At 39.1% G+C, this 15,308-nt stretch overlaps 1 protein-coding gene across 1 annotated transcript in view; it reads right to left on the bottom strand.

Annotated features, from left to right (window-relative positions):
* Positions 1 to 8,722: 8,722 nt before the first annotated feature.
* CALCR (calcitonin receptor) overlaps positions 8,723 to 15,308 on the bottom strand; it is a 316,710-nt gene continuing 310,124 nt past the window's right edge. Inside the window, exon 13 of the mRNA XM_077268171.1 lies at positions 8,723 to 12,006. Coding sequence (XP_077124286.1) covers positions 11,785 to 12,006 — 222 coding nt within the window. The 3' untranslated portion in view covers positions 8,723 to 11,784. The remainder of the gene's footprint in view (positions 12,007 to 15,308) is intronic.

The following is a 15,308-nucleotide window of genomic DNA, read 5'->3' as shown; positions in this document are numbered from 1 at the left end:
TCTTGTGGGGTGTGCCTGGTATATTATTTTTTGTGACAGGTTTCCAGTATGCGGAGGGTCTTGTTAGGTGTTCGGTGTATGGCAGTTCTTGTAGGGTATTTCTGGTATACAACAGGTATTTTGGGGCATTCCCAGTATACAAAAGATCTAGTGGGTGGTGTACCAGATATATGGCAGGTCTAATGGCATGTTCCCGGTATATGGCAAGTCTTCTGGGCTGTGCCCGTTATATGGCAGATCTTGTGGAAGTGTATGGTATACTATATTACTACATGGTTTGTGGGATACTATGACCCCCCACATTGCCCCTATATACAGCATTTGCCCACACATAACCCACTACATATAGTATAAGACCACACATAGCCCCTTATTTTCAGAATAAGCGCCCCTATATCCAGCATGGGCCCCCACAGTTCCATATCCAGCATGAGCCCCCCCTATATACAGTATGAGCTCCCACATAGCCCCCTATATACAGTATGCGCTCCCACATAGTCCTCTATATACAGTATGAGCTCCCACATAGCCCCCTATATACAGTATGAGCTCCCACATAGTCCCCTATATACAGTATGAGCTCCCACATAGCCCCCTATATACAGTATGAGTCCCACACATTTACACATAGAAAAAAAACCACATAACTTGCTCCCATTGCCCAAGTGCTCTGCTCCAGTCTATGCTGAGTGCAGAAGCTCCGCACTGCAGATGCGATGGAGTGACGTAGTCTTCATCCTCCACCATTACATTCACCGCTATCTGCATCCTAAGCACTACGAATACAGATAGCGGGAAATTTGGGACCCCGGGCAGGTAAGGGCGGCTGCAACGTGCGGCTCGTGGGCCAGTGTTTTCAGCTCTTATGCTGCACCAGTGCAAAGGCGGTACTGCAACAGCCAGAGGACCGAAAGTGGCCAGTGGGATGTTTAAAGGTACAGTGGCATGTAAAAGTTTGGGCACCCCTGGTCAAAGTTACTGTTATTGTGAAAGATATAAAGTTGAAGATGAAATGATCTCTAAAGGGCCTGAAGTTAAAGATGACACATTTACTTTGTACTTTAAGAAACAAAAAAATAATAATTATTTTTTACATTATAAAAATTACAAAAAGGAAAATGGGCGGATGCAAACGTTTGGACACCCTGCATGATTAGTACCTAGGAGCACCCCATTTTGCAAGTATCACAGCTTGGAAACACTTTTTGTAGCCAGACAAGTCTTTCAATTCTTATTTGAGGGGTTTTCATCCATTTTTCCTTGGACAATTCTTCCTGTTCTGTGAGATTCCTTTGCCGTCTTGCATGCACTGCTATTTTGAGGTATAGCCACAGATTTTCAATGATGTCCAGATCAGGGGACTGTGAGGGCCATTTTAAACAATCCTTAAAAACACCAGTTAGTCATTCAAATAGTTAAAATCAACTCTTTGCCCACTTTGATGCCCTCTCTGATGCCCAGAACCCATTTGGGCCAGGCTGAAGTGACCATAATTAGACCTGGGGTATCACTATCTGTGGGTCTTTATTGTGAGATCAGTGGCCCAAAGTCATTTAACCCTTTCAATAACGCCTTTCGATGCCCATTTTTGTGACAGTTTTAAAAAATTTTAAGATGCTTTTAAGTGTATTCACACCAGGGCACCTCACTGCATTACATTTTATTACTGAGACTTTTTATTTTTGTAGTTAAACCTGTAAAAAAAATTGACAAATAAGAAACCAACTTCCGGATTGATACATTTTACCTGTAACAAACCATTAGATAGGAAAGAGATTTATGTGTTTTTATATTACAAGGATTTTTTTAAAAATTAGATATAACTGTAACAGAACTTCAGCTTTAAGACGTGGTATTGCTGTAAAAGTTTTTTAATAGCTCTCACTGGATATTTTCCATATGAAATTCCTTTAAGAAAAATCTTGTTTCTTACAAGAAAAGTAAGACTGCCTTCTATGTACAAGAATATAACTACTATAATACTGCCCCTATGTACAAGAATACAACTACTATAATACTGCCCCATATGTACAAGAATATAACTACTATAGTACTGCCCCCTATGTACAAGAATATAACTACTATAATACTGCTCCTATGTACAAGAATATAACTACTATAATACTGCCCCCTATGTACAAGAATATAACTACTATAATACTGCCCCTATGTACAAGAATATAACTACTATAATACTGCCCCTATGTACAAGAATACAACTACTATAATACTGCCCCTATGTACAAGAATACAACTACTATAGTACTGCCCCCTATGTACAAGAATATAACTACTATAATACTGCTCCTATGTACAAGAATATAACTACTATAATACTGCCCCCTATGTACAAGAATATAACTACTATAATACTGCCCCTATGTACAAGAATATAACTACTATAATACTGCCCCTATGTACAAGAATATAACTACTATAATACTGCTCCTATGTACAAGAATATAACTACTATAATACTGCCCCCTATGTACAAGAATATAACTACTATAATACTGCCCCTATGTACAAGAATATAACTACTATAATACTGCCCCTATGTACAAGAATATAACTACTATAATACTGCCCCTATGTACAAGAATATAACTACTATAATACTGCCCCTATGTACAAGAATATAACTACTATAATAATGCTCCTATATACAAGAATATTACTACTATAATACTGCTCCCTATGTGCAAGAATATAACTACTATAATACTGCTCCTATGTACAAGAATATAACTACTATAATATTGCCCCTATGTACAAGAATATAGCTACTATAATACTACTCCTATGTACAAGAATATAACTACTATAATACTGCCCCCTATGTACAAGAATATAACTACTATAATACTGCCCCTATGTACAAGAATATAGCTACTATAATACTGCTCCTATGTACAAGAATATAACTACTATAATACTGCCCCTATGTACAAGAATATAACTACTATAATACTGCCCCTGTGTATTAGAATATAGCTACTATAATACTGCCCCTATGTACAAGAATATAACTACTATAATACTGCCCTTATGTAGAGGAATATAACTACTATAATACTGCCCCAGTGTAATACAATATAACTACTATAAAACTGCCCCTTTGTACAGGAATATAACTAGTATAATACTGCCCCTGTGTACTAGAACATAACTACTATAATACTGACTCTATGTACAAGAATATAACTACTACAATACTGCCCCTATGTACACAAATATAACTACTATGATACTGCCCTTATATACAAGAATATAGCTACTATGATACTGCCCTTATGTACAAGAATATAACTAGTATAATACTGCTCCTATGTACAAGAATATAACTACTATAATACTGCTCTTATGTACCAGAATATAACTACTATAATACTGCCCCTATGTACAAGAATATAACTACTACAATACTGCCCCTATGTACACAAATATAACTACTATAATACTGCTCTTATGTACCAGAATATATCTACTATAATACTGCCCTTATGTACAAGAATATAACTACTATGATACTGCCCTTATGTACAAGAACATAACTAGTATAATACTGCCCCCTATGTACAAGAATATAAGTACTATAGTACTGCTCCCATGTAAAACAATATAACGACTATAATACTGCCCCCTATGTACAAGAATTTAACTACTATAATACTGCCCCTATGTACAAGAATAAAATTACTATAATACTGCTCATATGTACAAAAATATAATTATTATAATACTGCTCTTATGTACCAGAATATAACTACTATAATACTGCCCCTAAGTACAAGAATATAACTACTATAATACTGCTCCCTATGTACAAGAATATAACTACTATAATACTGCTCCTATATACAAGAATACAGCTAATATAATACTGCCCCCTATGTACAAGAATATAACTACTATAATACTGCCCTCTATGTACAAGAATATAACTGCTATAATATTGCTCCTATATACAAGAATACAACTAATATAATACTGCTCCTATGTACAAGGATATAACTACTATAATACTGCTCCTATGTACAAGGATATAACTACTATAATACTGCTCTTATATACAAGAATATAAGTACTATAATACTGCTCCTATGTGCAAGAATATAACTACTATAATACTGCTCATATGTACAAGAATATAACTACTATAATACTGCTCATATGTACAAGAATATAACTACTATAATACTGCCCCTATGTACAAGAATATAACTACTATAATACTGCTCCTATGTACAAGAATATAACTACTATAATACTGCTCCTATGTACAAGAATATAACTACTATAATACTGCTCCTATGTACAAGAATACAACTAATATAATACTGCTCCTATGTACAAGGATATAACTACTATAATACTGCTCCTATGTACAAGGATATAACTACTATAATACTGCTCTTATATACAAGAATATAAGTACTATAATACTGCTCCTATGTGCAAGAATATAACTACTATAATACTGCTCATATGTACAAGAATATAACTACTATAATACTGCTCATATGTACAAGAATATAACTACTATAATACTGCCCCTATGTACAAGAATATAACTACTATAATACTGCTCCTATGTACAAGAATATAACTACTATAATACTGCTCCTATGTACAAGAATATAACTACTATAATACTGCTCCTATGTACAAGAATATAACTACTATAATACTGCTCCTATGTACAAGAATATAACTACTATAATACTGCTCCTATGTACAAGGATATAACTACTATAATACTGCTCTTATATACAAGAATATAAGTACTATAATACTGCTCCTATGTGCAAGAATATAACTACTATAATACTGCTCATATGTACAAGAATATAACTACTATAATACTGCTCATATGTACAAGAATATAACTACTATAATACTGCCCCTATGTACAAGAATATAACTACTATAATACTGCTCCTATGTACAAGAATATAACTACTATAATATTGCCCCTATGTACAAGAATATAACTACTATAATACTGCTCCTATGTACAAGAATATAACTACTATAATACTGCCTCTATGTACAAGAATATAACTACTATAATACTGCTCCTATGTACAAGAATATAACTACTATAATACTGCTCCCTATGTATAAGAATATAACTACTATAATACTGCCCATATGTACAAGAATATAACTACTATAATACTGCCCCTATGTACAAGAATATAACTACTATAATACTGCCCCTATGTACAAGAATATAACTACTATAATACTGCTCCTATGTACAAGACTATAACTACTATAATACTGCCCCTATGTACAAGACTATAACTACTATAATACTGCTCCTATGTACAAGAATATAACTACTATAATACTGCCCCTATGTACAAGAATATAACTACTATAATACTGCTCCTATGTACAAGACTATAACTACTATAATACTGCCCCTATGTACAAGACTATAACTACTATAATACTGCCCCTATGTACAAGAATACAACTACTATACTACCTCCTAATATATATACGATAAATTTCATCTTTCAGTTTTTCCTTTCTGGTTTCTAGCCAGTTTGGATGCCGCTATATTTGGAAGCTATTTGAGATAATACTCGGAGCTTTTTTTTTTTCCCTTTTTTGCTGTAACAAAGTAACTTGACAACTGCAACTTTTTACATTTTCACAATTTTCTAGGTTTCTACAAAATATTTAACCCTTAGTGGTGCAATGTGTTATCCAATCATCACATGAACAGTAGTCAGGAATCAGCCGGAATAATCAGCCGGATCCTTTAATAGAAAATACAGCCGGTGATTCTTCAGACCATAAACACTTCATTAGTCTCTACTAGATAAAAAAGTAAAGTTTTCATCTTTTCCGATGATTTTGACTTTTGCATTATTCATGTCCTAATGTCTGCAATCAATGACGACGGATGGAGTGTTCTTCAATTAACAGAGAGATTTAGAAAATCGGTAACATTTCATACAATGTAACGGTGCCTTTCACGAAGGATTAAAGCTTCTGCTGCACTTGCTGCTCCTTGGGCTCAGGCTTCATAGCAGTTACCTGCCAACGTGGCTCACATATTTTGGCATTTTAAGATGATCACAATATGATCTCAATGTTTCCCAACAGTAATTGTACACAGTGACTGCACCAACAGAACAGTGAGTGCAGCTCTGGGGTATAATACAGGATGTAACTCAGGATCAGTAATGTAATGAATGTACACAGTGACTGCACCAGCAGAATAGTGAGTGCAGCTCTGGAGTATAATACAGGAGGTAACTCAGGATCAGTAATGTAATGTATGTAGACAGTGACTGCACCAGCAGAATAGTGAGTGCAGCTCTGGAGTATAATACAGGGTGTAACTCAGGATCAGTAATGTAATGTATGTACACAGTGACTGCACCAGCAGAATAGTGAGTGCAGCTCTGGAGTATAATACAGGATGTAACTCAGGATCAGTAATGTAATGTATGTACACAGTGACTGCCCCAGCAGAATAGTGAGTGCAGCTCTGGAGTATAATACAGGATGTAGCTCAGGATCAGTAATGTAATGTATGTACACAGTGACTGCACCAGCAGAATAGTGAGTGCATCTCTGGGGTATAATACAGGATGTAACTCAGGATCAGTAATGTAATGTATGTACACAGTGACTTCACCAGCAGAATAGTGAGTGCAGCTCTGGGGTATAATACAGGATGTAACGCAGGATCAGTAATGTAATGTATGTACACAGTGACTGCACCAGCAGAATAGTGAGTGCAGCTCTGGGGTATAATACAGGATGTAACTCAGGATCAGTAATGTAATGTATGTACACAGTGACTGAACCAGCAGAATAGTGAGTGCAGCTCTGGGGTATAATACAGGATGTAACTCGGGATCAGTAATGTAATGCATGTTCACAGTGACTGCACCAGCAGAATAGTGAGTGCAGCTCTGGGGTATAATACAGGATGTAACTCAGGATCAGTAATGTATGTACACAGTGACTGCACCAGCAGAATAATGAGTGCAGCTCTGGGGTATAATACAGGATGTAACTCAGGATCAGTAATGTATGTACACAGTGACTGCACCAGCAGAATAATGAGTGCAGCTCTGGGGTATAATACAGGAGGTAACTCAGGATCAGTAATGTAACGTATGTACACAGTGACTGCACCAGCAGAATAGCGAGTGCAGCTCTGGAGTATAATACAGGATGTAACTCAGGATCAGTAATGTAACGTATGTACATAGTGACTGCACCAGCAGAATAGTGAGTGCAGCTCTGGGGTATAATACAGGATGTAACTCAGGATCAGTAATGTAATGTATGTACACAGTGATTGCACCAGCAGAATAGTGAGTGCAGCTCTGGAGCATAATACAGGATGTAACTCAGGATCAGTAATGTAATGTATGTACACAGTGACTGCACCAGCAGAATAGTGAGTGCAGCTCTGGAGTATAATACAGGATGTAACTCAGGGTCAGTAATGTAATGTATGTACACAGTGACTGCACCAGCAGAATAGTGAGTGCAGCTCTGGAGCATAATACAGGATGTAACTCAGGATCAGTAATGTAATGTATGTACACAGTGACTGCACCAGCAGAATAGTGAGTGCAGCTCTGGGGTATAATACAGGATGTAACTCAGGATCAGTAATGTAATGTATGTACACAGTGATTGCACCAGCAGAATAGTGAGTGCAGCTCTGGAGCATAATACAGGATGTAACTCAGGATCAGTAATGTAATGTATGTACACAGTGACTGCACCAACAGAATAGTGAGTGCAGCTCTGGGGTAAAATACAGGATGTAACTCAGGATCAGTACAGGATCAGTAATGTAATGTATGTACACAGTGGCTGCACCAGCAGAATAGTGAGTGCAGCTCTGGGGTATAATACAGGATGTAACTCAGGATCAGTAATGTAATGTATGTACACAGTGATTGCACCAGCAGAATAGTGAGTGCAGCTCTGGGGTAAAATACAGGATGTAACTCAGGATCAGTAATGTAATGTATGTACACAGTGACTGCACCAGCAGAATAGTGAGTGCAGCTCTGGGGTATAATACAGGATGTAACTCAGGATCAGTAATGTAATGTATGTACACAGTGATTGCACCAGCAGAATAGTGAGTGCAGCTCTGGGGTAAAATACAGGATGTAACCCAGGATCAGTAATGTAATGTATGTACACAGTGATTGCACCAGCAGAATAGTGAGTGCAGCTCTGGGGTATAATACAGGATGTAACTCAGGATCAGTAATGTAATGTATGTACACAGTGACTGCACCAGCAGAATAGTGAGTGCAGCTCTGGGGTATAATACAGGATGTAACTCAGGATCAGTAATGTAATGTATGTACACAGTGACTGCACCAGCAGAATAGTGAGCGCAGCTCTGGGGTATAATACAGGCGGTAACTCAGGATTAGTACAGAATAAGCATTGTCAAGGACAAAGTGAATTCACTACTAGAACACTGATTACAGCTCAGAAGTATAATACAGGATGCAACTGAGGATCAGTACAAGCAATGTATAGACAAAGTGATTAAACTTTATATAAACGGTAAATAGTGATCACCTGTGACCCAGTTCTGCTGATATTGCAATTTAATTAATAAATCCCTAATAATATTTAGCCCTTATACATTTAGTGAGGTCACAGATGATGGATTTATATGATACAAACCAAACCATTATGTTACAAAAATAAGTGCGGATCAAACGTTCAATTTAATATGATGGAATCTACAAATCGTTGTATATTATATAGAGATATATCGTCTGTATAGATTATTTGCAGAGTACACTATGAACGATCCTTTCCTCTTTATAACAACATTTAGAATAGAATTCATAAAAATAATCCCCCCCCATCCTTATATACTCGTCGCTACAAAATAACTTAAGTCTCTTTGTAAAGCTGCCGTGTATCACTTCAACTGATAGAAAACTTCTAGAAATAGAGGAAAATACCAGTCTTGAAAATATCTCCCCCTTTGACTCTTATCATAAAGGAGTTGTCACCCACATCTTCATACCGTCACCCATTCATTAGCATCATTACTCTATAAGACACTCGTAGGCTTCCTGCTCCTCACACATTTCTCTAGAAACAGCATGTAAAATATAGCGTCAGATCATTTTGGTTTACATTGTGAACAAGAGCCAGGACTGTTTCACAGATAAAGTAAAAAATTAAGGCTAACATACAGAAATTAAGTAATAAACAATAATTTATATACTCCACATTTAATATACCTTGATCTTTACTTCCCTTCTTCCATTCTCCTAGGCTAAGAATTACATGATAAAATTATGGCTGCACTCGGTCTCCACTAGGGGGAGCTCACTCTTCATAGATTTATACAGTTGTGAGCTCCCTCTAGTGGTTGCTGCAGGTATAACTGTGTAGTGAGAACCCACAGTTGTTATGTCTGCCTCTCACAGAAGACCGGTCCCTTGCCATAAAAATGTAATTTCTTCTCCTAGCCACTGTTCTCCTGAATCTGGCATTGATCATTCTTTGTTCCTGTGTCTCTCCATTACCATATAGTCACCAGAAAGCATGCAATAACCTGTCTGTAGTAAAAGCAGTCATCAATCCTCAGTCGATTGCATGACTGTCCTGATGACTGGAGGCAGCGGAACGCTGGTTTGTGACAGTCTTCAAGAAGAAGTCCACAGAGAAGAGTAGAGGACTTGGCTAAAAAAAGACTAAAGTTACATAGAGGAAACAGGTGCAGGAACAAAGGAAAAACAACGCCGGATTCAGGAGGACAGCGGAAATTTCCCACCCAAAAAAAATAAAATACAGTTTTATAGAAGGTGATGGGTCCCCTTTAACTCATTGATAAAGTATCTTTGGAAGATAAACCCTCTGCGAATAGGTAAAATAATAACGAGACGTCATATGAACATAAAAAAATCAAATGTTTTTGGTGACATCCAATGATCCCAAAACGCTGAAGAATCTGGAAATAGTGATTTGTGAGGATAAATGACTGTCCGGTGAGCAACTTACAAAGCTGATTGCTGGTAATTAGTGATGAGTGAATGTGCTGGGATAAGGTGTTACCCGCCATGTTTGGGTGTTAACCGAGTTAATTCGAAATGCTCGAAAAATATGTCCGAGTCCCCGCGGCTGTTCGACTTCCGCAACACATGCAGGGATTGCCTACTTGTTAGCGAGGACTCAAACATATTTTTCGAGCACGCCGAAGACGGTCATTTAGCATCGAGCATGCTCTGATAACACCTTATCCCAGCACATTCGCTCATCACTTCTGGTAATTATGTGATGGAGGTCTGCCATCAGGAATAAAAGACGTGATAAGGAAATAGGTGACATATGAAACTCTATAAACTTCTCTAATAGAAGATATTCTGGGGAACACGATGGCGACCCATGAATGTTGGCCATAAAAGATTGCCCTGGTTTGGCTTCCGATGATGACCAGACTGGACACTGGACAAGGACAGCGCTAACCTCTTTGCTCAACTCTAGCGACGCCATATCGCTAGGATAACCCATCACTAAATAACTGGTGGGGATCCGATTTCTGGGAACCCACCAATCCTATGAATTAATGAATTATCAGCAGCAATGATTCACTTTATTGAATTCCCCAAACTCCAATTTCTTAATAAGGAACAGGTCATTTGGTGCTTCGCGGTTTGGTGTTGGTATACTGGTCCTCTGTAAGCCCCAACATCACGATGGTAGACCGAAAACCTTTTACGAGATGTTTTGGCACAACAGTTTAGAAATATAATTCCTGGTCTCTACAAAAATAGCCTAGAAAGCTGCGCTTTCCATTGGCGCCAAGATACTCCGCCATTAGACACACTTTTCAGGTGCCAGTAAACGGGAGAACGGGACATGGAAATCGGCAGAGGGTGGTGGGGCATTGTAAATGGGGCACAGCTCAAAAAGTTGACAAGTATGTCAAAAATGAGGCAAGTAAGTGAAAAATTTGACAAGTATGTCAAAAGTGATGGCATATCCTAGCAATGTACCACCATTACCAAGTCGCGAATATCCATTTTGCTCGAATAACACAATTTTGAAGGTCTATATTAGATGAAATGGAGGTCTCTAATGATGAAGATTAGTGGCCATTCAGGTATATGCTATTTTTACCTTCGTCTTGATATCGTGGACCACATATGACATTATTTATGGAAGGCTATGGGAACCTACGACACTCATCCTACAGTAGGAAGTCATATTAAGCCAAGCCACCATTTCCAGATCAGAAAGCTTAATGGTCACCAGGTGCCACCTAGCACCAACGTCAAAGTTCATCAAAATTGTGCTCTTGTGAAAAAAAGAACTGTATGAGCAGATCTAATTTTGTATCTAGTCTAAAATCCCCAACTACTGATGAAACGCATTTCATAGGTAAGCCCAGATCTAAATCTAAGGTTTTATACAATGATGAAATAAGGAAATCTTATCAGAAGGACAAAGATGTTCAAGGTTTTTCCATTTGGCTTCAGAAGACCTTGCCCTTTACGATATCTCAACATGAATCTGTCCGCGTGATACAAGTTTCACATTCCCTGAATTGGCAGAAGCACGTCAGACAAAAACTGGTCGTCTCCATCAGTCCCCGTAAAATGGGACTCAAGTCCAGGACCAGGTGAGCTTCAGAGGTCACTACCTACGGCAGGTGGCTACAATGAGTCTTCCTGTCAACTCTTCCATCAAAGGCTTTATTTCCATCGAGGACTTGAGCTAATGGTTTCAAAACTTCCTACGTTTGTTGGAGAATCAGGCGTATGTATCTCCGGAGTTGAGCGCTGTAATCTCCGAGTCGTCTCCATACCTCCCATTTAAGTGTTCACTGTTGGACTCATGGGGGTATAGATAAATTGGGACTTCAGTTATGGATGTGGCCGTGTAGGAAGTCGAACGCATAGAACAATGTTCTCTTCTTCTCTGACCCCACTGAGTTTTGTATTGCATCCATTGTCTCTTTAGTGCACCTTGTACCTAGGAGCCAATAAAAAAGAAGGATATGCGCATATAGTTAATGAGGTAGAATATTCTGTGCAGATTCACATCATAATATATCTTTAGCTTTATTTTTCTTTTGCAAAGCTTCCGATTCCCTGTGAAGCCATAGAGCAAAACTATAAAATTCTGTCTGAAGCCACCACTAGAGGGCGTGGAGCGTAGTTCAACATGTATACAGTAAGCTCCCATGCTCCCTCTAGTGGTGGCTACTGGCAGCTCAAAATTTATTATTTATTGAATAACTTATCTTGTATTTTTTTTTTATCATTTTGTCCAGCATGGAAATTCATAAAACTTTGAAAATAACTTTATTAGAGGGTTTGTTTGCATTCTTACACAAAAAAAATGAATGTAGCTCTAACTAATCTAAGGATATTGCTTTTTAATTCCTTTTTTTTCTAAATACACTTTACAAGAATTACCCTCTATATTCTTATGTCAGAAATGTATCACATACTCATAGGATATGCCAAAAATGTGCCACGCCTGTTTTAAAAAAGGGTCCATATTGTGAGGGGTGAGGTGGCCGAGTGTTCACTACAAGTAGATCTGAGCAAACCAGCTTCAAAGAAATCAACGTCATTCCAATTTTACAAAAAAAAAACAACAAATTTTGCCTGAATCCAATTTTTGGCATGCTGGTCCGTGAAGAAGATGTTAGGAACTAGGGGCGAGAAACAAGGAGGCGACCAGAACAGGTGAGGGCCAGGTGAGTAGCATTTTTTATTTGTGTTTTACCTATGCTTATAATGTTCTGGTGTCTGGAGAGACCTCTGACCATAATAATACGCAATCGATTTGCACTGAATAAATTCAATTTTAAAATTTTCATGGCTCAGTGGTTAACACTGTATGGTGGCTCAGTGGTTAGCCCTGTATGGTGGCTCAGTGGTTAGCACTGTATGGTGGCTCAGTGGTTAGCACTGTATGGTGGCTCAGTGGTTAGCCCTGTATGGTGGCTCAGTGGTTAGCACTGTATGGTGGCTCAGTGGTTAGCACTGTTGCTTTGCAGCATGGGGTTCTGGGTTCAAAACCCACCAAAGATGACATCTGCAAGGAGTTTGCAATATCAAATTTTGGGAAATTCAATCACCCTTGATGCTTCGCTATTTTCAGAGCTCTCAGAGCCAAATCTTGACTGGTGACTATGTGCATGTCATCAATGAGATGGAAATACTCTTATCAATGTTAATTTTTTTTTTTTCAGGACAACAATTCAATGAGCTCATCGGCCAATCCGAAAACCAGATTAAAATTGTGTACATACAGTATTTCTGCAGAATGTGTATGTTTTCTAAATCAATATTGTAAATGTGGGTGGACTAGCTGTGATATGTACAATATATGTGCAGTAGGGCGGCACTATGAGTACGTGTTATAGCGGTACTAAAGATGTATTAAGCATCAATAAGCCTGTCACTACTAATTACATTACATTAAGTGTAGAGCGCCTTAGGGACATTACACAAGTTTTTGACACTATCTAATCAATATATTTGTGTGTGGCATAGCGGTACTATTTGTGTTAGATTTTGCAGTACTATTTATGTCCGTGCTATACTGATACCATCTATGTGTGTGGCATAGTGGTACTATTTATGTGTGTGCTATTGCGATACCATTTATGTGTACTATAGCAAGTCTATTTATATGTGTTCCACAGTGGTACTGGAGCGCCCCCAGACGCAGGGCCGCGGGGCACTCGGTACCGGGCCGCTCTGTCTCAGTTCTGGGGTTGTCACGGTGGCTAGACCCGGTCCGTGACCCTGCTAAGGGGCGTCCAATGAAAGGTGTGATGATGGTGCGTGGTGCAAGGTGCGATGAATAACGAGGACACAGGGTTGCAGTCTCTTTACCTCTTTACTGAAGGCTTCAGGATCCTCAATCCAGAGTACTGTTAACAGGGCTGCCTGAGACCGGCCGGTCCGATGGCACCTCCAGAGTTCCCTTTGCAGGTGGGAATCTGTGCCTACCTTCTAGCGCCTGTGTGTTGTAGTACTTCCCTGCTGTGCTTACGGGATAGTCCCCACAACTGTTGTGTCTGTTTCTGATGTTCTTTCCCACAACTTATATCTGTTCTGATGTTCTTCTCTGTCCCCCAGATGATATGGCTAGGACGCACCCGTATGACGGGTAGGCCTGGAGTTCTTCCGGGACCCTAGTGACACCCCTCTCCCACAGTTGCCCCCTATGTCTTCTTAGGTGATTTAGGTGAGACAGCCAACCTATAACTGACTGTCCTGCCGTTGGTTTGAAGTAATGCTTGGAGCCCAATACTTCCTCGGCGTTCCGGCCCCCGGCTACGCGCCTCAATAGGATGTTGCCGATCTCGGAGCACGACTCCTACTGGTGTTTCTCCTTTTTGCTGTGATCTTGTTTCTCACTCTCCACAATAAACCTCGCTTCTTGTCCTTTCTTGAGATACCGCCGCGATGTAGTGCAGGCGCGGTCCCGTAACGTTCTCTCTGTTCGCTAGGCCTCTGTCAGGATCCCACCCCTGACAGGGACCCCCCTGAATCTTCCCCTGCAACACCCTCTGCCACAGGATGTTGCCTGGTTCCAACCCAGTCAGCTTCTCCCTAACTTCCTGCCTGACCCCCAGTTTTACCAGTATGTGAGGAGTGGCCTAATACATAGCGCCCTTAGCTCCCCCTGGAGGCCGGACTATGAAGTGTATTGGTGCCTGTGATACCTGGTCAGGTGAACTCCTGCAGTGCCATCAGACGTACCATCACTCCCCTTAGCGGCGGAGCGACAGTACTGCAACGACCAGGACTCTGGGGCACTGCAGTACTATTTATGCATGTGGCATAGGGGTAATATTTATGCGAGTACTATAGAAGTACGATCTATGTGATCAATAGTAATACTATTTATATGTGTTCCACAGTAGTGCTATTTATGTATATGGCACAGTGGTAATATTTATGTGTGTGCTATAACAGCACCATTTATTTATGTACTATAGTGGTACTACCTACTAATACTAGTGTAGCACAGAGTTATTGTGGTACTAATTATGTGTGGCATAGCAGTGATGCTCTAGGAGTACTATTTATGTGCATGGCATATTGGTACTATTCATGTGCATGCTATTGCGTACTATTTATGTGCATGGCATATTGGTACTATTCATGTGCATGCTATTGCGTACTATTTATGTGCATGGCATATTGGTACTATTCATGTGCATGCTATTGCGTACTATTTATGTGCATGGCATATTGGTACTATTCATGTGCATGCTATTGCGTAATATTATGTGCATGACATATTGG

This window comes from Ranitomeya variabilis, chromosome 6, assembly GCF_051348905.1.
Source record: "Ranitomeya variabilis isolate aRanVar5 chromosome 6, aRanVar5.hap1, whole genome shotgun sequence".
Classification (NCBI taxonomy): Eukaryota; Metazoa; Chordata; class Amphibia; order Anura; family Dendrobatidae; genus Ranitomeya; species Ranitomeya variabilis.
The sequence above is the reverse complement of the archived record's forward strand: the minus strand, read 5'-3'. Positions and strand labels throughout refer to the sequence as shown.